General features: G+C 39.3%; 1 protein-coding gene across 3 annotated transcripts in view; it reads right to left on the bottom strand.

The window, feature by feature from the left end:
• Positions 1 to 1022: 1022 nt before the first annotated feature.
• Positions 1023 to 26617, bottom strand: part of dync2h1 (dynein cytoplasmic 2 heavy chain 1) — an 80800-nt gene continuing 55205 nt past the window's right edge. For 2 of the 3 annotated variants that reach the window (XM_029518413.1, XM_029518414.1), the window contains exons 80-95: positions 25076 to 25236; positions 24363 to 24488; positions 19766 to 19876; positions 19597 to 19666; positions 19217 to 19302; positions 16907 to 16982; positions 16337 to 16563; positions 15344 to 15448; positions 12675 to 12791; positions 10401 to 10508; positions 10058 to 10159; positions 6249 to 6338; positions 3606 to 3715; positions 3425 to 3506; positions 2247 to 2363; positions 1503 to 1655 (exon numbers count right to left, since the gene is read on the bottom strand). In XM_029518413.1, the coding sequence (XP_029374273.1) occupies positions 1503 to 1655; positions 2247 to 2363; positions 3425 to 3506; positions 3606 to 3715; positions 6249 to 6338; positions 10058 to 10159; positions 10401 to 10508; positions 12675 to 12791; positions 15344 to 15448; positions 16337 to 16563; positions 16907 to 16982; positions 19217 to 19302; positions 19597 to 19666; positions 19766 to 19876; positions 24363 to 24488; positions 25076 to 25236 (1841 nt within the window). Of the gene's footprint in view, positions 1656 to 2246; positions 2364 to 3424; positions 3507 to 3605; positions 3716 to 6248; positions 6339 to 10057; positions 10160 to 10400; positions 10509 to 12674; positions 12792 to 15343; positions 15449 to 16336; positions 16564 to 16906; positions 16983 to 19216; positions 19303 to 19596; positions 19667 to 19765; positions 19877 to 24362; positions 24489 to 25075; positions 25237 to 26617 lie in introns of all 3 variants that reach the window. The other variant, XM_029518412.1, reaches the window with a different exon arrangement.

The raw sequence follows: 26617 nt of genomic DNA, 5'->3' as shown, positions 1-26617 counted from the left end.
AAAGTAGAAATTTCCTGCCAGTTCAGTCCTGCAGCACTTGAAAAAACGTTTTCTATCAACATAATCCACTCACTACCCGTCCTAACCCATGTTTTCCCTTTAACCATAGCTCTCTCTGGCCTGTATCACCTGTGCTTCCCGCATTTTGCGTTTCCTGCAGCATTTTTTCAAATACTTTTATAGCCTTTTCTCCCTCTTTCTTGCTCCATGCATCATCCCTTTCTTTCTGCCTCCATCCCTGTGTCTCTTTCACTCTCTGACCCAGAGGGCCGCGTTTCACCGAAATCCAATCCTCTCTTTTTTAAACCCGCTGTTCCATTTCACTCCCATTTTGTCACACTGCAATGCACGCACAATACCTGCTCCTCCCTCATTTCAACCCCTGTTCTCTATCTCTACAAATACACACACACACATGCACTCAAGAACAATTGCACAACTGCATATATATAAATGAAAAAGAGGGAGTAACACAATGAAAATACTTAATTAAGCCATCAATCAAATTTCATGCTCTTCGTTGGATTCGCACATAAACACACCTTCCAAACCTCACACCCTCCCCTTGTACGCTGTGGTCATCCATCACAGCTTCACTGACTCCACTCAACCTCAACTCAGAACCAATCACGCAGAGGTTAGGGACTAACGGAGTGCTTGTGAATGTGTGTGTGCGCGTGCATGAGAGAGCGAGAGGACCACCATTTGCTTTGGGAACAGACACTGAGCCTGTTTCAGCACAAGTGAGTGAGAGGCAGAGAGCGCAGGGTGAACTGTGATCTGCTTTGTTTACTGTTAAACAGCTGTGGGTACTGATAAGTGTTTGGAGGAGGGTCAACTTAGGTCTGAAACACAGACCCATTATTCTTATATCAATAAATAATGCTGAAATGACCTTAAACAAAGAGAATTCCTCGCCACCACTGTGCAGGAAGCATCCACACTTATTTTGTCTTTATTTTGAATAAATAATGTCCAAAACATGATTATATACATACACATATGCAACAGCATAACTGACACAAATATTCAACAAAAATCCAACATGAAATTTTAATATAAATGCTTTACTTACAAGCTCTACGGACAAACAGGAATTAGAAATGCAGTTTTACACTCTTTTATGAAATGTAAAAGACAGACAACAGGAGATCTTAGATGTATTAAGGTGTATCACAAACTGAGATATGAGTAATCGTACGTTTGTATCTCATGAGAGATGTTCCTGCTGTCTTGTTCAGGAAAGAGCAAAAAAAAAAAAAAAAGTCCTTATTCCCTTAGTGTCTTTCCTCCATTTACTTTTCCCACATTATGGAAAAGACAGTGAAATGCCGTTATTTCATTAAAGATTGATCAGGAAATATTGGTGTGAATACAAAGCCTGACATTACTAATTTTGTTGCCCATGTCAGAGCAGTTTTATCTGCTACTAAGTCCTACCGCGTTCTGAAAAGCTGTCGCTGTAACTGACGTCATGTGATGGCCCTCACTACAACATCTCTTCACTGTTGTTTGAGAAAGAGAGCAGCTCCGGCCTGGATCCACTGGTTCAGGTTCACTCCACAGGGCAGGCAGATGTGTGTGACCACCTTCACCCTCTCTGAGCTGGTATACAGAGGCAGCCAGATGCTTTCCTCCGGGTCCACAGCAGAGTTCTATTGTCAAGAGCATGGCACAGAAAAGAATAAATGTATGGACGTACAGAGTACATTTCAGCAGCGTACATTACTGGAGTTTCTCCGCTGCTGCACAAAAACTAAACTCCAAAAATCTCCAACCTGAACCACACATTAAGTGGTTTATATCTGTTACTCCAATGATTGTATGAGAAAACTATAATTCTATCTTAAATGACCTATTAAATACACTAACCACAAAAATAGTGATGTGAGCCAAGGCCTGTCTGTTCCTGCTTCGTGCACGTGAACGTTTGCCAGCCTTCCTCATTGTAGCCAACAAGTGATGAAATGATCTGACAATTAGCAGATAATGACTTGGCAACGGCTCTGATAATCAATTAATAATTTGAAACACTCGCCAAGCATTTGCTTATAACAGACTGGTAATTATGAGAATTTGCTGCTATTTTCTATCATTCTGAACTTTAATCGTTATGCGTGATACATTAGTATTATGAAGATGTCCCCACTCTGAGCATTTTTTACAGACTAATAACTCTATAGAGAGTAATTAGTGGCTGCGCAACAGGAAACAAAATATAGTTTGTTTTCAACACGAATACATACCTGTGGAACCCAGGCCATGTAGCAGGGTGGAACAGCTGACACACTGGGAGAGTCGTGCTGATTCTCACAAAGATGAACACCATCAAAACTGCATCCCTCCAACTGGAGCCCTCCAACCTAAAATACAAAAAAGAGGAATAAAGACTGGGTGAAAGAGAGGAGAAAATGGACGTGGGGACAAACACAAAAATGAACACTGAGTGACCCTAAGAGCATAAGGATGAAGTAGAAATGGAGAAGATGAAAGAGAAACATGAGACAAAGCCAAATCGTTTTGATCGGACATAAAGCGGAAAAGAGAATAGAGTATGTAAAAAGGCATGAGAGGCAGACACAATGTCGTCACAAGATTAGCCAGCATGTTGAGCACATAGTACATTAGAGAGACAGAGTGTTTACGTTAGTGGAATCAGCCTCAGTGACTCAGGGATTTTCCATAGAAGGACAGACAATAAAGGGAACTCTGGCATTAAGTCAAACATATACACAACCACAGAATCACCATAATCTTTGTGCAGAAAAACAAAAGACAAAGACAGAAAAAGCTGCATTTTGTGAATGCGTTTCTGGGTGTGTAAGACGGCTCTCTGCTTCACAACAATTATCCCTTTTCTCTCTCTCTGTCAGATGTCAGAGTATTTCCCTTCCCTCCCTGCAGCTGCAGCCTCTTTTTCAGCACCCACACCCTTTCCCTCCCTTTTTGTTTATTTTAACTAAGTGCATGTCAAGTCGTGGCAATTTTTATTGGCATGACAGAAAAGGAACAAATGCCTAAAAGTCTTAATTTGGTAGACAACACAATTATATTGCCTTTAAATCAAAGAAATGAGGAGTGAGGTGTTGCAATAGAATGTGTGCTCCATTTCCTGTAATAGCAGGAACGACTGTCAAATTCATCAAAAGCACAGGAGACCTCAGATTACTGCTGTGAAAGCAGCAGGCATGCCTTTATGGATATGCTGCAAACTTACTTTGCTATATTTCCCTCTCTCAGTCTCTGCCGTTTAATCAGCATCAGTATTCTGTTCGCCTTTTACCATATATTCCAAATAGTCAGTGTGCTTGGTCAGACTGTGGCTTGGTTTGGGCGCCAGTATTCAGCAGCTGCACACACGGAGTGTGTATCTGCTGTTGGTGTGCATGAACTGTAAGTTAATCTGTGTTTGTGTGAGTTCTACCTTCACTTGCAGTTTGGCTTGAGCGATGGAACTCCTCCATGATGACACAAACACCAAACTATCCATAGAGCACCCAAGGGACCTACAGCCACAGAGAAATGTTGTTATTTTCAGCGCCCATTGTCTTTCTGCCAGATGTGTGTACAGACACACACATAAGCCCAGTGGCATTTGGTGGTACCTTGCCGTTTCCTGTCTCAAAGCGTTGAGGAAGGTATCGGGATGGAAGAGCTCGGACAGATCCAGGGTGTCTGACAGGAGAGCTAGTCTGCCTGCACGCTCCACCCAACTCTGTATACACACACACACAACGATTAATGAAATAAATAAATACATAAACACTCCAAGACAACACATCATTTAGGCATAAAATGAGTTTTGCACAGGAGTCAGGCAAAGTGTGGATCAATAAAAGATGCACACAATTTTCTTCAGTTCATGAAAGTGACTTTAAATTCTTTAGGCATTTGCTCTCACCTCGAAGTTGTGAAGTTGTTTATGGTGGGTTAAGAAATGAACAAAGCTAATATTTACATTGTTCTTGCCACTTTACATTTTCACAGAAAACATAGATATGTGAGTGGTGTAATATGTATTTCGTACTGAGTCAATGTGTTTTTGTTAACAGGAGCCAAAAGGGTTTCAAAATATACAAGTAAAACATAAAGTCAACAAAAATGTGTAACCCATGGAATATTTAATGACCCCTTGTCTTTATATCACCACATCCACAACCTGATACCCCCAATTACCTACTAAGGGAAACACACACACATTTAGGGATAAACATACAGATTTACAAACATACAGTACATGTGTACATAGAGAGACACACACAGAGCCAGGGATGAGTGTTTGCAAAGACAACAAAATCCACAGCACAGCACACAAACATGAAGTGTGGATCAGGATGACTGGGGACGTGCCCCTCTAAGCCTTATCCAACGTGTTCATCCAGTCTGCCTTATTCAGCAGCAGCTGTTTTGATCAGGTAAGCAGTTTCCCTGTGTCACTGCTAAAAAACTGCCCAGATTTGTCAAAGGCACGTCTTGGGACTTCACCCATAATACATCTGTAGTTCTTAGTATGTATGCTTTTGACTTGTTGCAGTGTGGCACAACAACTGATTTAAATCCCCTTTCTACACAGTCAAACCTATCATGATTGAAGCTGGTATGGTTGCTGTTGTGAGGCTTAAGCTTTCAGAGTTGACATGAGATTGAAGTCTCGATCTACTTTGTGCCCTTTTTTGCATTTCTTTCTTTTTTTTTTTTTTTAAGCAGTGCAGTTTTTCTAAATCACCATAGAAACTAGTAGATTTCGAGGTCAGCTTAAGAAATTGCTGACAAGTAGAGGAAGAATATGAGCCAATCTCTGTCATAAACGGATTCATTTTTACCAAAGCATCGGTGTGCACTGACTTTAGAGATAAATTGGGATAAAAATTATATTGAGGAAAAAAATACACACAAATGCAAGCCCATACTTCCACACACATGGGCACATCCTTTAAGGAGATAAGTGTTCATTTACAATCATGCACAAGCAGGCAGATACAGACACACATGATTTTCGGGTGGTATATGCTAAATATATGATGTATGTGCATATATGTGTTGGAGCATTTGAGGACTTTCAAGGTCATTCTGAGGGTCTGGATGGATGTAATGCTGTTCTGTTAGCTCTTTACTCGGTCTCTATTTAGAGCTCTCTACTCTGCAGCTCCACACAGTCGCAGCTCTGGCCGACACAACCTTTATTAGACTGATTAGCGAACAGACACTCTGCTAACAGAGATATCACTCAGTACTGATGGGCGGAAATAGACATTTAAGGACAGTGTAGCCTCTAGCCGGACACACATGAAGACAGATGGTGTGCAGGTAGACAGGAAAACCAGCAGACAGAGAGAAATGAGAGATGACAGGCAGACAGGGAGACATAGATGCAAACAGATCGTAGGCAGGCAATTCAGGCAAGTCAGCAGACAGACACAGGCAGCAAGGCTCACCCACACAAATAACGAAATGCACAAAATTCACATAGACAATTAATCCTTTGTGTATGTGTTTGTGTATTCTAGTCTGCCGCAGCATACTGAGGTAGGTGTACAGTCAGACAGAGTCAAGAGGAGATGAGGAGTTTAAACTTCTGTTTCCTGGCACCGACCTGCAACTGACACTTCCCATAACCTCATAATAATCCTTCTTTATTATTTAGGCACCTTTAAAAAAAAAAAAAAAAAAAAAAAAAGTGTGGTTTTAGCTAATACTTTTTCTTGATTACAAAACAATTTAAATTTGTGCCCTGAGTACTCGGATCTCAACTAAATTTATTATTTATTTATTGTTTTTCAGGTTTTGTGACAAACGTTTGGTTTCCCGTACCACCTGAGGTGCAAAGTCTCTTTACAATATCTTACCACAAAAAAAGCAGTTTTCATCATTACCCGAGGACATGTCTCCCAGTAGGATATAAAACCATGATGGACTCAAATGGACCCTCAATAATTATATTAATGCTGATTAGAACACGCTTAAGCTTCCTCTCAAGGGCATCTGAGATTTGTAACGAGTGAGGTAGTTGCCAAAATGCTTTTACTACAAGTGCACATAAAGTCAGAGGAAAAGTTCCCCTGGTGTCAATTTCAGTTCCTCCAGGAATAGCTAAACTTTAGCAATGACATCTACCACAATTCTTTTTATTAATATTTAATGATCAAATGAAAAAAGAATGGCTTTTCAAAAGGTAAAATTAAAATGAGCTGTCTAACAAACTGACAAAGACACTGAGTAGAGTAACTCTTTATGTAAACATGTGTTACCTCTATGGCGAGGGCCCGTGTTACCACGGCTCTGAGGTACCGCATTGGCTCCTCTGGTCCCTCCCATTTATTCTGCCATGTCAAAGGGCACTGAAGCACAAAAGGGAATAGAGAGAAGGAGTTATTAAACAAACAAAAAATAAAAAACTATTGTCAGCAAGAAGGTACTGACAAGGCATAATATTTTTGCTGCAGTGAGTTAGCTGTGTGGTTCAGTGACTCTGTCTTACTGAATGCAGCTGACTCCTCAGAGAACCGCAGCCATAGTGAGCAGTGCTGTCTCACCAAACAGTCACTAGATTTGAGCCAAGGCCATTTTTTCAAATTAAAGTTGGTAAAGTGGTCTTCAAAGTCATTTGATTATGGTACGTCCTGATAAGATAAAAGTGTATGTTCATGTATCTTTAATGCATTTCGTCCTCCTCTCTGCTCATGTTTTCTGTCTCCTCTACTGTCATTAAAGCCTCAACAGTGTCTAGATCGTTCCATACAGACAAATAAACTTGGAAAGTATTGTTCTTCTTACGTGCTGTTTCAAACTTTACAGTAACAAAAATATGGCGGTTCATCCACATGGCCGTGCCTTTTGTCCCAGTCTGAAACTGTGGCCGAGGCCTCAGAGGTGTGGCAACAGTCCACATAGGCAATGTTGTTTCAACGGAAATTTGAAAAGAAAGAAAAGAAGGTGGAACAGTGGAATGATGGGTAGCACCATTCTCACAACAACCAGGTTATGGGTGTGCTCCCTGTGCTTGCGCGGGTTCCCGCCAAGTCCTCCAGCTTCCTCGCACAGTCCAAACACGTCTAAATTTCCTGTAGGCATGAATGCGAGTGTGAATAGTTGATTGTCTCTGTACGTCAGCCCTGCAATGGATTGGCATCGCGTCCAGGGTGAACCCCACCCTCACCTGGAGGGTGAGCTGGGATTGGCTCCAGCATCCCCTGCTACCCTGACGGATAACAGGTTGAAAATGAATGAGTGATTGAATCCCAAAGCAAGAAGCAGTGTGAAAATATGAGGGAGGATGATCTAGGACTACTTGTTAATATGTGTTTCCTGTAAAAAATGTCAAAACTCTTATTTTTTGGGACTGATAAGGTATTCTGAATCTGAATCTGATTCTGAAACCTCTTTCCTGAACTAAACCTCAAACAATGCGGAGGCTACTCTATGAACACATGTTATTTTAAAATGTTCAAATGGTTCATATTGCAAGGCGATGACACATGTAATATTGTGTATAGGTGCCATAAGAATGCTCGGAAAGTAACTATAAACTTTGGAGCAGATTAGGCAGTCTGAGTTTTTTTTCTATTAAACAGAAAACAAAGATCTGCTTCACTTACAAACGCACACAAATGGGCACAATGGTAGATTGAGGTTTAAGAATTTTATTTTATTCAAGCCTGAAAGTTGTAAGGGAACTAGAAGGGACTTTTTAAGTCTCTCAGCTGCAAGCCAACCATTCAGTTAGTCTCCTGCTGTGTGTGTACGTGTGTGTGTGTATGCAACTGAGGTGTGGGTTGTGATGAACATTAAGGCTTCAACTGTGCCACTGAAATGTGTGTTGTGCTAATGCTAATGTTTTTTAATTAGTTATAAGTTAGACAAGTTAATGATGCTAGAAAGCAAATACAGTTCAGAGCTACAGGCACCAATGAAGAACTCTGGAGCTCAAGATACTGTATAGCATATAAAGTACATATATAACAAAATCCCTTCATGCAATTTCAGAGTAATCAAAACGCATATTCCTTCACACAAAAACGATAAGTGAATGGAACGTCAATGCTTACTCTCCCCAAAATAATATTTGGTCAGCCAATGCTTTTGATTCCACGTACTGCTGTATGTCTGGAGGCATGAAAATATCATTTTGCTGTGCAGCCCATTGCCAGGGTATTTAATTGGTGCAAATAATCTCTAAAGTAACTTGCTAAATTTCTCAAATAGCAGTTGGGGATTGCTGGCAAACAAATGTTTGAATAAAAAGATTCCTCTGACCACTTTTTTTTTTTTTTTTTACATCCCAGTTTACCTGTGGTGATAAAAAGAAAACAAAACACTCAGCACTGATAAAAAAAATTACTCCAACTGGCTCTGAAAGATTCATTGATACCAGATATTGTATAACCTGATCCTGCATCGGTATGCATGTCTTGACATGAATGATCTTCCCACTGAATTAAGGCATGCTGATATTTTTTTTCTGTTTAGGAGTGCTGCTTACCACTATCTTCTGATGCTTGGGTATGGGTAAGTATGTAATTATTTTTTACTGCTCGTCTGAGGAGAGGAGCAATGGAGCTGATCTCTCCAGAGCTGTGCCTGCCATACTATGTCCACTTTCCAAATATATAAATCACATCTTCAGTTTTTCTGCTCCTCTTCTCGGGTTGAATCTGTGCTAATCAGAAATGGTTGGTTATATTTAACATCCTGTGTTTCATGCTAATAGTAGCAATAACAACCTGTTGACTGATGTGGAAATATTATGTGATGTTTTTTTATTATTCCTTTTTAGAATTGATAGTTTAGTTAACTGAATAATTAATATCTGTTGCAAATACGGGAACAGCAAAAATCTATTATACGGCTGGACCAGCAGAACAACTGGTATTTTTTTCAGCCTTTAATTTTAGTTTTTTTCCTATTCTCCGTGCTCTCATTTACAATATTTTAATACAGCCGAATTTCCAAATCAGATGCTCTCCGACACATTTTCCTGTTTCTGTTACACCATGTCAGCAAAAAGAAAAACTGCTAAAAATTGCGACTGACATACACTGCAGACTTTAATACACCTCAGAAAAAACAATCATCTCAACCACTGAGTCAAGATAAAATAATATATAGATAGAAATAATTTCATTAATTTTGGGTTGCTTCGTTTCACTCTGTTGCTACATGCTTTCTTCATTCTGAGGGAGGAGCATGTGCTGTGTCATCTTCTTGACAGTGATCTAAAACCTTGTCAGTTGGGGCCACAAAAGTCATTAGGTTTGAAATTCTAGTGGTAGTAAATTTAATGTCAGGAATTTTGTAGCTTGGCTAAATGTACAGAAGCACCACGAACGATGACAGCTGCTTTTTCTGATGTTCCATTAATTTTTTCAGCCAATGATACTTTTGCACAATGTGGTATGATTTAGGTCTGTTAAAAGGCTTCATCTTTAGAGGAACTGATATTATGGGTCACAAATAATCATCTTCATTTATAAAAACGTTATGTTAAAACCTACAAAAAAATTGTCCTGCCCTGAAAAACAGGGCTACTTGATCACCAAACTATTAATTGAAATGATGCATTTCGATTGTGCATAACTGAGACAATGTCAGAAATGATCATCAGGGAATGAAACTGCTCATTCCTTTAGGCCATGGGAGGTTTTTTTCAATCAGTATTTTATCATTTGGTTCAAGACAGCAATGTGAGGAAAGAGGGACCAAAAATGACAGATGGAAACTAGAGAAAGAGATTAAGTTCAGACTAAAGGCTGCTGATTAAGATAAAAAGAGAGAGAGGGAAAGTAGCGAAAAGGAGTAAAGCCCAAGGCTACTCCCAGGAGATAACAAACATCGAAGTAAAAGGTTGATTAGGTATCTCTCCTCCTCTGTCTCTACCTCACCATATCCTTTTTGTCTCACAGAGCCTGAGGAGAGACACACACACACAGAAATGCTGTGCTTCCAAGATGTCTAGTGCAACTCTACATGTACAAGCCGCCTCTGTATGCCAGATGTGTGCTTGTCCTTGCAGACCCCATTCCACACACTCAGAGGCAAATAAAGTACAAAACCTTCTTACCTCTTGATTGAGCAGAGCGGTGGCCAGTTTTTGGACTTCAGGAGTAAGCAGCTGGGTCCCTCTGATCACCTTACTCAGTGCAGCCAATGATTGGTGGATACTCTGTGACAGAGACTACAGTTTAGTTCACATTGATTTCAGTGAAATTTTTAATAGCGACTTAATAGGTCCAATGGCAAGTTTGCAGCTGCATACATACAGCAAAAAACTGCTAAAATGCAATTGTCAGTTCCATCAGAAGATGAATGAAATGAAAATCAGTCATAATAACATTTTTTAATCAGAGTGGTGAATCAATGTAAAAATATTCCTGAATTGTAAAATCCCAGATTATATGACACACCTGGACCAAACGGATAGCGTTGAACTGCTCCAGACCAATGAATGACAAGACTGGTGACCCATGACCTTCTGTGGGTGGAGCCACCTTCTGATGGATCAGTGTAGAACCCTGATTGGAAGTAGACAGAGAGAAAACCACTCATACTGATGGAAAGATAGATAGAATGGGCACTGAGATAGACAGAATAAATATATGGCACAGAATAAATAGGGAAGCCCAGAGAGCTTTATAAAATATCATACATGAAAAGCACCATTTCCCAAGACAGAGACAGAAAGAGAAACATTGGGATAAAGCCCAGCTCAAGTAGGAAGGAGAAATATGTGTTACTTCGATCCACTACACATCAAATATAATTCGATGAATCTCATTCTATAAACCTTGGCCTATGGTACTTCAAAGTTTGCTGTATAATATTGTACAACTGTCTTACTGTTTTGTGTCCTTGTCACTGGAACTCAAATTGGTTGCCTCACAGCAGCATGGCTATAGTAGTATTTGGAGTAAGATGTATTTGCATATAAAATGGATTTGTGTCTTTTATAAAATAAAAAAAATAAATATAAATTGATAAAGTAATTTTAAATGGAAGAAAACTCTGTCCATTCAATATATCCAAAAATATTTTCCCAGTGATTCCTGTGAGTTTCCTTATCTCAAAATTAATGAAATTCCTGCATCCACGTTCTCTCAGAATAATGTCACAAATGGGCTCAGTGAATGTGACAAGAAGGGAGATCATGAAAAGTATGTACAAGCAAATAAATGATTATAAATAAAAGGTCAGACAAATAATAAAAGGGCTTTTGAAAACAGCAAGTTTTCTCATAAAAGCAGTGTGTTGATGAGTGAATTGTGTGCGGTGGAAGTGTTTTATGTGAAGCAGAGTCTGTAAGGGCCAGATGAAGTGCTTCAGTTGCACCCTCCCACCCTCAGACAACCTTTATGACACTGGGAGGTTGTGTCATTATAACACTATACAGCACAAACAATTTATTTTCATTAATGAACACCATGTTGTATTTCAGGTACAAGTCCTTCTTATTATTGTGCACCGAACAGATATTCAGCTATATTCTATTGCAGATATCACTATGTACAAGTGACTTATTTTATTTTCCATACATCTACCCAGTAAAAGACACACAAGGTAATATAGGAATATTAGAACTGTGGTTTAGAGGTGTGGATACAATGAAGACAAAGATGAATAAGACAATGGGAAAAATGCTGGTAGAATGTGATGTAGCTCTTCTACAGCTCTGTTGCTGGCTCCATAACAAAACAGCCAAATGAATAGCATCCCCTCAATCTGCAGACTGCATAAAAACCTATCAAATTAAATACAAACTTGCATACACACAAAATCAAGCATTCACAGTTTACAAACACAAACACGCAAGTGCATACATAAAAGCTTTTAGACACTCATCCAGATTGCACCGAAGTGAGAACCAACCCTCGTGCACAAACACACAAATAAAGAACATGCAGAACCAAACACAGTCAAGCCTCACATTGGCAACACATATCCACTGATGGTCAAACTCAGCAAGTTACTGCAGCTGACAACAAAGGACAAGATAATTGAAAGCAGTCAGAGGTAGTGTGTGAGTGAATGAAAGAGGCAGATCGAGAGAAACAGAGTATGTTGGCTAAATTATTTAATGTAGAGGTAGATGTCACTTTGATTTGAAAAGGTGCTGGTCTCCAGGCAGCTGCACACAGCAGTGCCGCCTAACTAGGCAAGCCAGTGGCTATCACACACAGTGCTCAATTAGACTAGACTAATTTCCAATTAGCTTTCATGGCTTTTAATTTAGATTAGTCACTGCTGCAAGGCCTATGTAAAAAAAAAAAAACAAAAAAAAAAACAAAACATGACTTTGCATTCAAATGGAGACTGACATGGAACTCAGCTTGAAAAGACCGACAAATAAATCAAATTACTGGGACAGAGGTAAATCCAGGGCTGTGAAAATAAACGTATGATTTCTAAGAATTTTTACTGCAGAATGTCAATTTGATCCCTGCAACCCAACCCCAGATAAGTGGATGAAGATGGATGGATGGATATCAATTTGATTCTTTTCAAATGTTTAATCATGCTGATATAGATGCAATTTATTAGGACTCCACTGTTTAGTTTGCAGAACGAAAGGCCTCCCTGAACCAAACATATTTGATTCTTGCACAAAATTTGAAATAAGATCTCTCAGTATAGAGAGTGGACTAAACAGTTAAAATAATCAATTAAAACAAAAAGCTACTAACCTGGTTAAGTTTCTTCCATAAGTTGAGGACAGGTGAAAGTCCATTTGACCAGAGCTCTCTGTCAAACTTCGACCCAGTTGCTACTGAGCGACTCAGGACACACAGTTGGGATATCACCTGTGAAACATGAATTATAAATACAAAGAAATGACTCAGTTCAGCAAAGAAGTTGTAGAAGTCACACAGAGATGTTAATTGCCTGAAATATTTATTTGCAGGTCGATGAACCCTTCTACAAGGTCTAGCCCATGCTGTTTGCAATATTCTTCAAATAATTAGACTCCAAAATGTAACTGATAAAAACCTTCACCGCTGCAAAATGTCAACAGAATAAATATGCAGCTGTTTAACCCAAATCTAATGTTAAAAAAAGGAAATACATTTTTGTTCTTTATATATACATTAAAATCTCATCTACAACTCTGACACTCTCCTGCAACAGTCTACAATGTTTAGGTTCTGGTAATATTACATGTCAAAAAATGCTAAACGCCAAAAACATTTCCTAACAGCTCCTTACACACCTAATCAAACATGCTTAGCTTCAGGCATAGAGTCCTGGATAGTGCTCTTATCGAGACTCAGTGTGTGTGTTTGTGTCACTCTGTATATGTGTGTGTTGTGAGGTAGGCAAAGTGTCTGATAAATGGCTTTCATTTGGTCCAGGAGAACTCTTTACTAACACCTGCTTTATCTTTTCTGCTCAGGAGGGAAATTGTGCATATACGTGTGTGTGTGTGTTTGTATTGGTGAAAGGAAGAGAGACAGAGAGAGAGGGAGAGAGAGACTGGAAGAAGGAAGGATAAAAAAACAGATAGCTAATCTGGAACTTCACCCTGAGCAGTAAAAATGAGGGCAACTGAGGGTGGAGATTTGAAATACATTGGGGGGGTTTGAAAGGATTTAAATATATTAAGAATTGTCCTTATCCCAACCAAGGACTATACCAGACAGCAAATGCATTTACCTGCATTTACCGAGTGCAAAGAAGAGGTTACTAGCCAAAACCTATGAGGCAGGAAGTTTTCAATGCAGTGAGTTCGATCAGTTTATGGAAATTCCCTTCTATAAAGGGACTATGGTTGATGGAAACTAGTTCTCATAACCAGAATTATATTTGTTTGTTTCAGAAAAGATGGGGAAAAAAAAACATGAGCATCTTGCTCATCTTTCACTGCATGTGGAAACACTGTATAAGAACATATATCATACACTGAGTCGGTAAACCAAAAAGGATCTGCGTTCACGCTAAGCTTATGCATTTGCTTTAAATGACATCTACCAAAACCACTGAAGATTCCTGGTTCAGTGGATGTATGTGGTTAAATTCCCAAGCCACAGACAGTGATAAGTGTCTTTAAGGAGTAAAGAAGAGGACATTAATTGAGGAAAGAGAGAGAGCAAGAGAGAGTGCATAAAAGTGGCAGTGACAAATGACAGAAGAAGAGAAGGTAATAACACACAGATGAGAGAGAGAAACACAGTAACACATAGATACTAATGGTTTGGGAGTAGTGTGAATGAAACTAGGTTGGTTGTTTCAATTATCAGCTAATCACACTGAGCATGGATGGACCTAAATGATTAACATCCACATGGGATTGAACAAACGAGCTAGAATGGTGCAGTGTGGTTTTACTCCGTCCATCCCTGTTTATAACTGCACCTCTTCCCGTACACCTGTATGTACTTAAAAAAGCAGTGATGTGTTTTAAAACACACACATATGTATACTTATGCAAATTAAGAAATGATAATTGCAGCCATGCCCCTGTTTCTCTCCCTTTTAACTTTCTCCTTTGGTTGCTATCTCTCTCTCTCACTTCCATAGACATAGAACATAGAAACTGACGTAACCATGACAGAGATACAAACATATTTAGGGTCTGTATGAGTATGTGTTGCGTTGAGTTTCATCAGCATCTGTCTACCGCGACCATCATTTGCACACACACAAACACACAGACATGATCTTGCCTTGCTAAACTTCCTTTCCTTGCTTCTAATTCAGCTTCCTCAATTTATACAGTGAGCTCACAGTAACTCTAACTCTGTTATTAATTTTCTATGTAATAGAAAATATCCTTTAATCAAATCATCTTTACAACACAATACAAAATCATATCAATACTGCAATGTAGACTTTTTAAAATTTTACATTTGCAAACGTGATACCACACAATAACAATATAACGTTGACAACACTAAAAGCAGCCCTGATATTGACCTGGTAGTGATGGATTACTCATCTAAAGCTAGTTTAATGTCTCTGCAAAATGAATTCAATATTGTGGTCATATAAACAGAAACGGATGTCTGCCTGGTTTAATGCTTTAACCTTAAATTGAAGTCCTGAACCTAAAATAAACTGCTTTTATATCTCCAGAACAGAGCTGAGTGCCCACAACATAACTGCATTTGTGGGATTGTTTAAAGGATAAACACAAAACATATAAACCCATATATGTATGTACACTCAAACACAAACACACACACACAAAGTAAATGTATAAAACAGAAACAATCACAAGGCCATAGCATGTAACAGCACAGGTGAAACCTAGTAAGTGTAATTAGGATCTGAACTGACTTTTTGGATGAAGAGTGCAGTTTGTTTGATTTAGCAGGTGACTGTGTGTGTGTGTGTGTGTGCGTGCACGCGTTTGCACCTGGGAGCTGATGATTCTCTGGGAGGATCTCTCTATGTTGGCAGGCAGACCAAAGAATGCCGGTCTGTCATCCTCTGGGAGATTCTCTATTACGCTGCGGTAGTCCTTGGAAGGCACGCAAACACATACAGGTCACACACAGGAATGCACCCACTGACAGTAAAACTGAAAATCTCATGAAGAGTGACACTGAAGGAGAAGATTTGTCATGAATCTAAGACATCAGCCAACCCTGCAACAGTTACACTTCCAAGTATACAAGTTACAAAGCTGAGGCAATAACTTACAGCGTGCAATTTTTTTGTAATGACCTGTTTTTGCATTTGTGATGTCATTTGTGTTATAAATTCATTTACCAAAAATATCACTTTACAGGCTTAAATGATTCAAATCAAACTCCCACTTAATACTGACTGTTGAACTGTAACAACAATTTCACCATTTCAAAGCATAAATTTCCATTCCAAAATGACATCTTTTACTTACTAAATGGTAAAAGCTCTTGGTGGCGCTGAAATATACTAATTCTGCAGGACTTAATTTAAGGAGAAAAGTTTTTCATGTATATTAAGCTGTATCCACAAAATGCGATCAACATGCAAAGCAACAAATAAACAAAACCAATGGGCAAAGTAGGGAAGCGTTTTCTTGTAGTAGCTATTTTACAAACTAACTTAAAAAGTAAGTAACTTAAAAAGCCTACACAACAGACACGCATAAAATCTCAAATCTGACTAGACTACAACCAGTAAATCTAGTCTATGAAAAAGTTGGCAGGATTCATTCAATACAATTTCTTTGAATTGTTTTTGCTTTCTTACAATGCTCTTGGGGCTAATAGAGAGTGCATACACTTAGGGTACATTCAGCTATTTAGTACAAAAAGACTACAATCCTCATATATAACTCTGCGGCTAGGATGAATTCCTTTAATGTGTTAAAGTCCCCTTTGTTTAGCTCTAAATGGTGCACCAGAATGTCATCACAACCTACCACTATGGAGCAAGAGTTCGGGAGGTTGATCTGAGGTGGAAAGAAGCGTGTTCCCCCTCTGCTCTTTCTCTGAGTGGTTGTGTGGGAGGATGAGAGGAGACGCGCAGAGAAGAACTGCTCAAGGTAAGAACGTAATATGCGGAGGTCAGAGGGGTTGTCGATGCGTCCGCCATAGATGGCACTTTCCAACAGGCCATGGACAAACTCCCACTGGAAAGCTTTTCCACCTTGGAGATATAAATACACACACAGGAACACAAATAAGAGTATCAACATGTACAATGAGTAACAGGATCGACTGGAACATGTGCAAGTATGTGCATAAATCCAGGATATACAGAAAGTCAGAAAGATACAACAGAGCTAAACCATACACACGGAGTGCTTTGAAATGCAAATATTGAGCTCTTGAAGTCATGCTCTATCAGGATCAGTCTAGATTAAAAGCAATTAGTCAAAGATCTCAGCGATTCCAGCTCCCATGATCATGTGTATTACAATGGACAGCTCTGCTCATTTGTTTACTAATAAGTTGTCCATTGCAGTGTGATCTGTAACCAGCTCTCCCACCTTCAAAAAGCCTGTCGATGATCTCAAATCCAGCACGAAGATCAGACAAAGAAAACTCATAAAACTTAGTCCAACCCTGGATAAAGCAGAGAGAGGAGAAAAGAACCACATGGTAGCAACTTCTTTCAAAATATCACAAAATTTCCTTATCCTAGAATTAATTTGTTTTATTAATCTTATAACTGTTGTATAAGCAAAGGTGGTCTTAATTGCCATGACTCCCATATTTTGCTTCAAAATGAAGTGCACAAACCCGAGAAAGCAAAGATATGTATATATGAACCATAGACAATTATTTCAAGTGCAAATATTGATTAAGTTTTATGTTTAAGTTAAAACTTAAAACCCACTGCAACACATTCATGTGCATGTAGTATTGTAATGACCAAATGTTACAGTTACACTTATTGATACAAGTTTTTTTTATACATAATATAACAAGGGGAAAATCTGATGAAGTTGCTGAATAAAGGTGACATAACACCTACATAACAAAATTAAGACTGGTCCTGTGTGGTTTTTGAACAAATGAATACAGGCCAATTACTGTATGAAAACACATTGTACTATCCCTGAGTGCACAAACAGTCAGGACATTAGCCTGGAGACTTCAGGGAGAAAAAGAACAAGTCTGCTGCAATCAGAACAGACAGTTATGCTTACACATACACCGTGGAACACATATTTCAGCACTCACACAATATTGATAGAATATTTACTATTTAGATATGAAAACATAACTGAATGTGTGGGGGCAATCACAGTTTATGAGTGTATTTGATGATGTATTTGTCACAATTTGCTGCTTTTCGGGCAGTTGTAAACTGCCCACTGGTGCAGTAGGTGAAGGAGGAGAGTGGTGAGGTAAAAACTGTGTGGGCATGTTTTGTTATTCCTTTGAATGATTAAGTGTACCTTCTATGTTCAGTAATTATGTGCTTCAGTATGTATTTGAAAAAGTGTGTTGGAGCACATCTCTACTGCATTTAATAAATGTGCTTATCCTGTATGTGTTTGTGTGAGTCTGCAAATTGTGCTTGTGTGCAGTTGTTACAGAAATATCCTGCTGCTCCTTCAGTACAGGATTCATTGTATGAAGTTTATTAATGAGCTCTCTGCTGCAGAGCAATGTTATAAATCTGGAAGAGAATAAATAAGAAAGGGAGAGAGTATAGTAGATGAAGTGATGGGGGAGTAAGTGATGGTTGAGTGGACAAAAGAAGTTGTGACAGTTTCAATAATTAGGTTATCAACATCTTGGATGAGAAACAACACTATCATCTCAAATGAAAACCCTCACCACAAATACAGAGCTTGAGAGAAAGAGATGAAGAAAGACAGACACAGGGCAAAGGCAGCCAAGGAGGATGGTCAGTAAAAGAAAATTAGGGGAAAAAACAAGTAACCAGAGTGAAGTGAGATAAATGAAGGGAGAAGGAACAGACAAAGAGAAATCCTAAGAGACCAAGAAATGTATAAGACACAAGCATTGTTTTTAGCTAGTTATGTAGGTGTATGTTGTCCTCTTGGGTAATCAATATTTTTTTTCTCCAAACAAATTGACAATGAGGGGGATGGTTAAAAGGCAAGTAATGGGACTAAGCCTAAGAGAACAGGAGAGAGAAAGAGAAGAAACAACTACACTAAGTTTCGGCATTTTTAATTACAAAAACACGTTTGGGCTATCATTTTCCCTTGTGTTTTGCTGCTGTAATTGCCAACAAATTGCATTAGTCAATTAGACTCTGAACTGACTGAAAGACTGTAATACATTCTAGAAAATTGTAAAAGCTGCATCTACAGTACAGGCCAAAAGTTTGGACACACCTTCTCATTCAAATGAATAGGAAAGTGTGTCCAAACTTTTGGCCTGTACAACATTTGCCTGAAGGACATGCTTCAGTTTCTGAGCACTATAAGATGTGGGTTTTCTAAGAGGAGCACTTGACGTAGACTGAGGCAGTTGTGTAAAGTTATGTATTGTTAAGTTAAGTATTGCACACTCCATGGACAGACAGGACAGACCACCCTGTCATACTGAGAAGAAGACGTATAAAAATTGGTGGAAACAAGTCTCTACAAATTGATCTATCATGTTTGGAATCCAATGGACTTCTTGATCTGGATCACAAATGTTGATGTGTGTGTGTGTGTATGTGTTTTCTACGACAAAATATTTGTAGCAGAATTTAAGAAAAGGGGCTAGTTCAAATGTGTGGTTATGCCGTTAGTTCTGTGTCTAAGATGATTTTAAGAAGATTGTTGAACAATGGTCAGTCTGGTACATATTGGTTTGTTTGTGTATTTAACCTGGGGTATGTAGTTGCGCCTCTCTTGGCAGACAGCATGGAACCAGGCCAAACAGAACAGAGACTGAGCTCTGGCCAGGATGCCTCCTACACCAAAACAATCAACAACATACCACAGCTTGTTATATGACAATAATCAATTAAGCAATTAGTTATTTTCTTTTTATTCATCAAACAAATTCCAATTAAGGATTAAAAGGAGAATTGAAAATTCCATATTCAGCTAAAGATGGTACATCTATTTAAGGCTAGGCTGTAGCCCCAATCACTGATGCCCATTTCATTTGCTAGGATCTTTGTTCATATGGCTCACAGCCATTGTAAGTGTCTGCAGCTATTATCATTTTATGGGAAATGAAAGGAGAGAAGAGAGGAGACAACCTTTACTGATCTGCTCAGGAGTCCATGACTCGTATGTCCTAAGAAGATTCTTCTTTAACCCAGGAGGAGCCTTCAAATGGTTAAAAAAAAAAAAAAAAAGAATGAAAAGAGGGCATATTAGTGTTTCAGACAAATTCAGCAAAATTGTATAAAAAGTGTGTTCTCATACCTCATAAGTGATCTTGAGGCTGGACTGTAGCAGTATAGGAGGAAATCTGGGGTGAACTTCTGCTGTGAGCCAGAGACGGAAGCCCATTTTGGGACGCAGAACATTTAGCTCCTGTAAACACATTGGATGCTGCACGTTAGACATATTAGAGAACATGGGTTTACTATGGAAGCTTGTCATGTAATAGTGTACAGGGGTGGGTGAATTAAGTAACGAAGTAAATTTAATTGAGTACTGTACTTCAGTACAGTTTTTGAGTATCTGTACTTTACTTGAGTATTATTTTACTTTCACTTCACTACATTTGAAGGACAAATATACATTACATTATACATTATACATCGTAGCCATATTATTATTAACACAAACACCTCTTGCATTCAGATGAACACGCATTAGCTTGTGGATGTCTTCTGTGGACATCACTTACAACACGGTTCAAATCCTCATCACTCACTGCTGAATACGGGTCTAAAAAATATTAACAATGAGTAATGGCCCGTGGGCCATTGTGTGTGTTGTTGTGTCTGAAGCGGTGCAGTACTTCTTCTAAATTTGTGGTCAATATCTTTGTTGGGAAATAAAGCCAACAAATTAAATAAATTCCTCTGCTTGACAGGCTACATGCTCTGGGTCAGCAGGTCCTGCTTCCACGTACTCTGCAAGGTGTACAATGTCGACCACCAACTCCCCAGAAAGTTAAAGCACATCCTGCGTGGCCGCCATGTTTTGAAAGACTTCCAGGTTTCACCAAAGCAATCGATTAGACTCGATTCGTGTTCGACCTGCCCAGGCCAGCTGACAGTCTTGCCTGGGCCCGGGACTCCCACTCCGGGGCAGCAGGCAGGACCCTCCCGTGTCTCTGTCTGTTACCTGACTGCAGCTGCAGCCCTCTCCTCTCTGTCTCTTCCTTTCTGGAGGAGCTACCAAACTCAGCTGTTTCTTTCAATGATAACGTTTTGTGTCTGGCTTTAATCCAAGCTAGGCTAAGACTAGAGACCGGATCCCTCCACAGACCGGTTCTTTAGGGCCTCTTTAGCTGAAGGTATGCTTGAGCTATAAACATGTCTGTAGCAGAATCACATCAGTGTATTGTATAATGACAATAAAGCTACTTTCCTTTCCTGCATTTCCTCAGGCATTTTTTATACTTTTACTTATGTGATATTTTGACTAGGCTACTTTTGCTTGTATTGGAGTAATATTTGACAAGGAGTATCTGTACTTTTACTGAAAAGTTCAGTCAAATTATTTTACTAATAACTTTTAACATTGCACTAGGGGCAATGCTTATTGCAACTCCTCATATCAGTGACCTTCAATTGGTGTGCTGACTCCACCAGCAACTCCTCCCTGACCCGGAAATATAAGTAAATTCACTTATAAAATTAATTTCCTCTTATGCTCCCCCTTTTAAACCAGTACATTATGAGATTCTTCCTGATTGCATGACAATTGCTCTTGGCGCTCTCTGTTTCTGTTCTCTGCCCCAACACTGCCTATTGATCTTGATTTCCAGCTCTCCTTCCCTCATGTCTCTTCTTACATTCCTCCGCCAACGCCTTCTCTCTATCTCAAAAACTTAGCTGGCACCTAAGGGTCTTGTGCCATCTGATGGGAAACTCAAAACACCAACAGACTCACACACACAAATGTAATCAATGTGTTTCTGCATCATTTGGAACCTAATTTACTCTCATGGAAGAAGACATCATCACAGAAAATCAAAGGAACACAGCAACTAACATCTTTCAGAGAAAACTCCCCTGACTCTTCATTGAATGTGTTTATGTACTGCATGTAACTGTGTGTGCACGTGTGTGTGTGTGTATGTGTTGTCAACCAGAATTCCCCTGGAAGAAATGACAGTATTGCAGGAAAATGCAAGGAAGAGACAAAAAAAAGAAGAGGAAAGAGGTTGATAGAGATAAAGGAAGAAAAGGAATAATTGTATGCCCTATCTATGTGAGAATACATCAATATTGTTCTGATATAGCGTTTGTGAAGGACACAAGGGACACTGGGACCACTGCACATACAGATGTAGAGACATTAATTTTTCCTCACAATCAGAATGTAAATGACACAATAGTTTGTGATACAATCCTATTCCAATATTTTGAGTGTTCTGTATTATATGTTACAGTTTTTCATCTATTGATTTACACTTGAAACAGCTTTATATGTATCTTATTGAGATTGGCAGATGAAGGGACATTTAAATTGACAGTTACATGCATTGAGAGATGCATAAGTAGATAGATGAAATCAGTGACATGAAAAATGAGACAGGAAATGTTTCAAGTGAAAGAATACGAGTGAACAGGGACGAGAGGACATCTGGACTGCCAACTTCAATTATGAACACTTTCCGCTCTCCTCTGCCACTCTTCTCTTCTTCCTCCTCTTTCTAACTGACCAACTGGTTTAGGGAAGGAGGAAATGAACAGGGAGACAGATGGCAAAAACCAGATGGAAAATTTAGAAACTACATGGAGAGCTAGACTGAATAAATGGATACAGCTATAGAAACAGACATTTACCAAACCAAAGACCTCTCTTGGCAGAATTTCCACCTGCCTCCAGATTCAGATTTTCCTGTCTTCCCTCCTTACATATGTACTGCCTCTTTATTCTTTCTTTCCTATGCTGTCTGCCTCCCTCGTTCCCCTTGTTGCGTCAGATTTTCATTTCAAGCTCGACTGACGAGAGACCTCAGACTCATTGGTTGCTGGGCAAAGAGCAAGAAACAGAAACAGAGAGGGAAAAAGAGAGAAAGAAACTAAATTTGAGGTATACAATATGAAGCGGGAGAGAAGAAGTGTTAAAGAAAACTTGCTAGAAGATAACTTGCATGCAGAGGTGGGAACAAATGAAGAAAATTGGTGGAAACTCAAAATTAAGCAGAATGAGAAAGAGAGTTGAGGTGAGCAGAATTGAGAGGGACATGAGCAGGAGAGGGGGCTGCATAAAGCCATGGTTTAAGTCACACTGGAAGTGCTGACAACACTGGACAGGATGGATCTCTGGCTAACCCCAAGGCATGACCATGCATGAACACGCACTCAAACAAACACATAAAAACACATTCACTCACCAACTCAGACACATAGGTGAGGACGCACATACACATGCACACACCAACACATGGCCAATCACAGCCAACAGCTGTGCCACCCAGTGAGATATGACCTGCTACAGGGGCATAACACTAAACGGATTCCCAGGAAAAGCACACTGACACAAACACAAAGAAAGAGGAAGACATACATAACCTCACATAACACAAAAGACCCCACATAATAATAAAGTCAGCAAAATTGCATCAAGAAGTGACAGGCACATCGACTCATTGCAGTACATGTGAAACAAGCGTGATAAAACACACATGTACATCCAGAGACAGGCCAACAAAAATATAGAGAGACAGCCACAATAAAAACACACATAATTTCAAACAAACCCACAAAAACACCAGCATGGGGACTAATATGAGCCTACAGGCAGAATGAAAAATGTATATGTACAGGCAAGAGGCGGTACAGGAGGTAAATCTTGTGTGTGCATGTGTATACAACCAACAGTACCATACTACACAAGATGACAAACAAGCAGAGTCAAGCAAAAAATCGTATACCAATCTTAAAAGGTGTCCCGTGGACCTCTGGACCTCTGTTGCAAGCTGCAAATGTCATTTCTACACACTACACACTTAATTATCCATATACAAATGGTGGTTAATGCTGCTAGCTCGCAGCACAAAGGTCTTAGGTTCCATTCCTTAAATATGTTTACTTTTAAAAACTCATGTACACGTATGTGCAGGCAGGTGACATGATACAAGGCCCTGCCACTAATCCTATGATTAGCTTGTGGTAGTAATGGATGTGGATGTGTTGATATGCCACAACAAATTTCAGAAAGAAGACAACCAGTTAGTAGACATGAATGCAAACGGAGAGGGATTTAAAATACTTACTAGTGTTTAATAAGGGAAGGCACATGCTACAGCTTAAGGATATGCACCATGGACTTTGGTGAGTCACATTAAAAAATAACTTGCGTTTGGTACAGAACATCCTCCAGGCTCCCCTTTGTACTGACCTTTCCCCTTAGCCCCAGCTCCCCCTACCTGAAACTATGGGAGTCAGATAAAGTGAGAAAGTGATATTAGACTTGTTTCAGTAGAATAATTTATTGGACTTATTTTCATGGATTTATTTCACAGGATTTAGTCACTGGATTTATCCCAATGGACTGTTTATTGAACCTTGTCCTTGGACCTAATGTACTTTGGAAGTCTAATCTTGGATTCATTATAGAAGTTTTGGACTTATTATAATCCTGTTGCTGGATCAGCACATCCTTCATTTCTACACAATATTACATTTTGCTTGGCATACTTGCCTAAATTTGGCAAGAATTGCTGATATCAACCATACAGACAAAAAAGCAAAAAATGCTGAAAAAAACAACAACAACAAAAAAAACAAAACAAAAACAACTCTATCGCCCCTACATACACAGACGTGTCCAGACCCGTCCCTAAGGCTTCACATGACACACAGACATAGAAGCACACACACAGAACACTTACTTTTTCCAGGATGGGTAGCCATGCAATGACGAGGTGAAGGTTTTTCAAGCAGAGCCAGTCTCCATTTCGGGAACAATCTCTAAGTGTAGCTAAGGCCAATTCAGCCTGTCCTTGACCCATCGAGATCTAGACAGAGAGTGAAGGGAACAGGAGTGAACAGAAATCATAAAATACATACAATACAAATATCCTCATTGGCAGAAATTATTAAATAACTGCCTTTTCTGCTTTGCACTGAGTGTAATAGAATGTGTAAAATTAATTAGTCCACCTTTCCATATAGTTGCTTTCAATTACTGCCTGATTGTGCTTGGATAAAAAATACATTAAGTTAAACTAATTTGGGGTCTAAAACTATGGGCTGACTTTGAATTTGTACGTAAAAAGAAAAAATAAATAAAAAGTTGAACATATCAATGTTGTTTTCACATCTAGCTGAATTGTCATGGCCATTTAAAACTGAAGAACAATCCCTTAGAAATTCAACTGTAACTGTAATGAAAATACATATCACCCAAAGGCAGACTTCTTGCAGTAATGAAAGTTATTAAACCATGAACTGATAAACTCCATTGGCAGAATATTCTTAGGAGCTGTACTTCAAACAATTGTCACAACTTCCTCATTTAGATAAACAATACCCGATATTATTATACATCTAATATTAGTATTTTCTTGCAAATTTGGTACTCCCACTTCATGCTGCTCACTACCTCATGATAGTTGTCTCTGCCAATGGTCTCAGCTGCAAGTTCTGCAAGCTCTTGAGACGGGTCTGCCCCTGGAGAGATTATGATTAACACCGGCTCCCATTCTAATGTCTCAGTGTAGAGACGCCGGAGGTTCAGAGGAGGTGGAGAGAGCTCTTTCATACCTGCACAAGAAGGAGAAAGCAAGAGGATGAAGGACGTGAAACAAAGATCTCTAAAGTGTGTTTCAACATATTAAAATGTACTACTCAAAGTCAAAGTGAATTGAGATAGAACACAAGGAAGAGGCACATAAAAGGCAAACAAGAGTCTGAAACAAACAGTATGTTAAAGCTGGTAAGTAGAGGCAAAGGGGCAAATCAAGTGGGGTAGCTAAATCAAATACTATAGGATGGCAGCTGGCAGGACGTCCTTAAGAGCTATACTTCTAATTTCTTTCAAGACAACAAGAGGGAGGGCATGAAAAGGCAGATAGTGCCTGACGGGTGGTGATGGGGAAGGGGAGTTTGGAGAGGGTAAATGTAGAAGAGGGAGAGTCTCATACAGGTAATGCTGGAGAGAAGATCCAACAGGAAGACACAGAGAAACAGAGTGAGAGAGATTAGGGGGATGATCTGCTGTGAATACTGAGTGCTAGGTATGCAGCAGTATTCAACACACATTGCAAAAGAATACCTTGTCAGCCCCCTGGTGTTGAAAACCCTAGCTTTTTGTGTACGTGTGTGTCTGCATGTGTGCGCTTCCTTACTGAGCATTAGGCTCTAATCCTGCTGTAATATATTGAATTGCATATCAGATATGCGCTAATAGTGACACACAAGCAGCGATGTAGGCACACACAGTGGTTGCAAGTGGTTGTCTTAGAAATTCCACGATGATGTTATTGATGCTTATATCAACAGATATTCTCTTTCAGACTGGCACAGGCACACAGATAGGCACGCGAGCACTCACGCATGCACGCAGACTTGGATTAAACCGGCCCTGACTGACATCCTTTTGGTGTCTGCTGCCAATTACAATCTGCAGCACTGAAATACACATGCATGCACACAAGGTCTTGGTAGAGAACGTCTCTTGACTGACCTTTTGCTGCATCACCATGGCAACACTAAGAGAAACAGTCATCTGACCACATGGCTTGTGATGTCTGAAAAGAAAACTGGCCATTTACATAATAGCTGGGTCATGAGTGTTTAAATACACACTCAGCTACTGTTGCCATGACCAGGTAATCAGTATTCGTGCAGCAGACCAGCATAATCTGTTTTGTTTAGCAAAGTTCACCTTGGCTTTTGTGACACACAATGAGGCAAAGAGGAGCCTAGAAAAGACAGTGGATCAAACTGCATTGAAAAATGAAAGAGCAGACAATTGCTCATACGCACTTGATATTATAGAGGCATAGAAATACATTGTATACATCTTTATATCAGATATGACTGGTATTGATATTGATTCATGATTCATAACAAAAACACAGAAAGGGGTGTTTTTATGGCTAAAAGAGGGTTTGTACTTTAGAGAAGTAGAGTGAGCAAGCTT

Source organism: Echeneis naucrates, chromosome 13 (assembly GCF_900963305.1).
Source record: "Echeneis naucrates chromosome 13, fEcheNa1.1, whole genome shotgun sequence".
Classification (NCBI taxonomy): domain Eukaryota; kingdom Metazoa; phylum Chordata; class Actinopteri; order Carangiformes; family Echeneidae; genus Echeneis; species Echeneis naucrates.
This window is presented reverse-complemented; position numbering and strand designations above follow the sequence as displayed.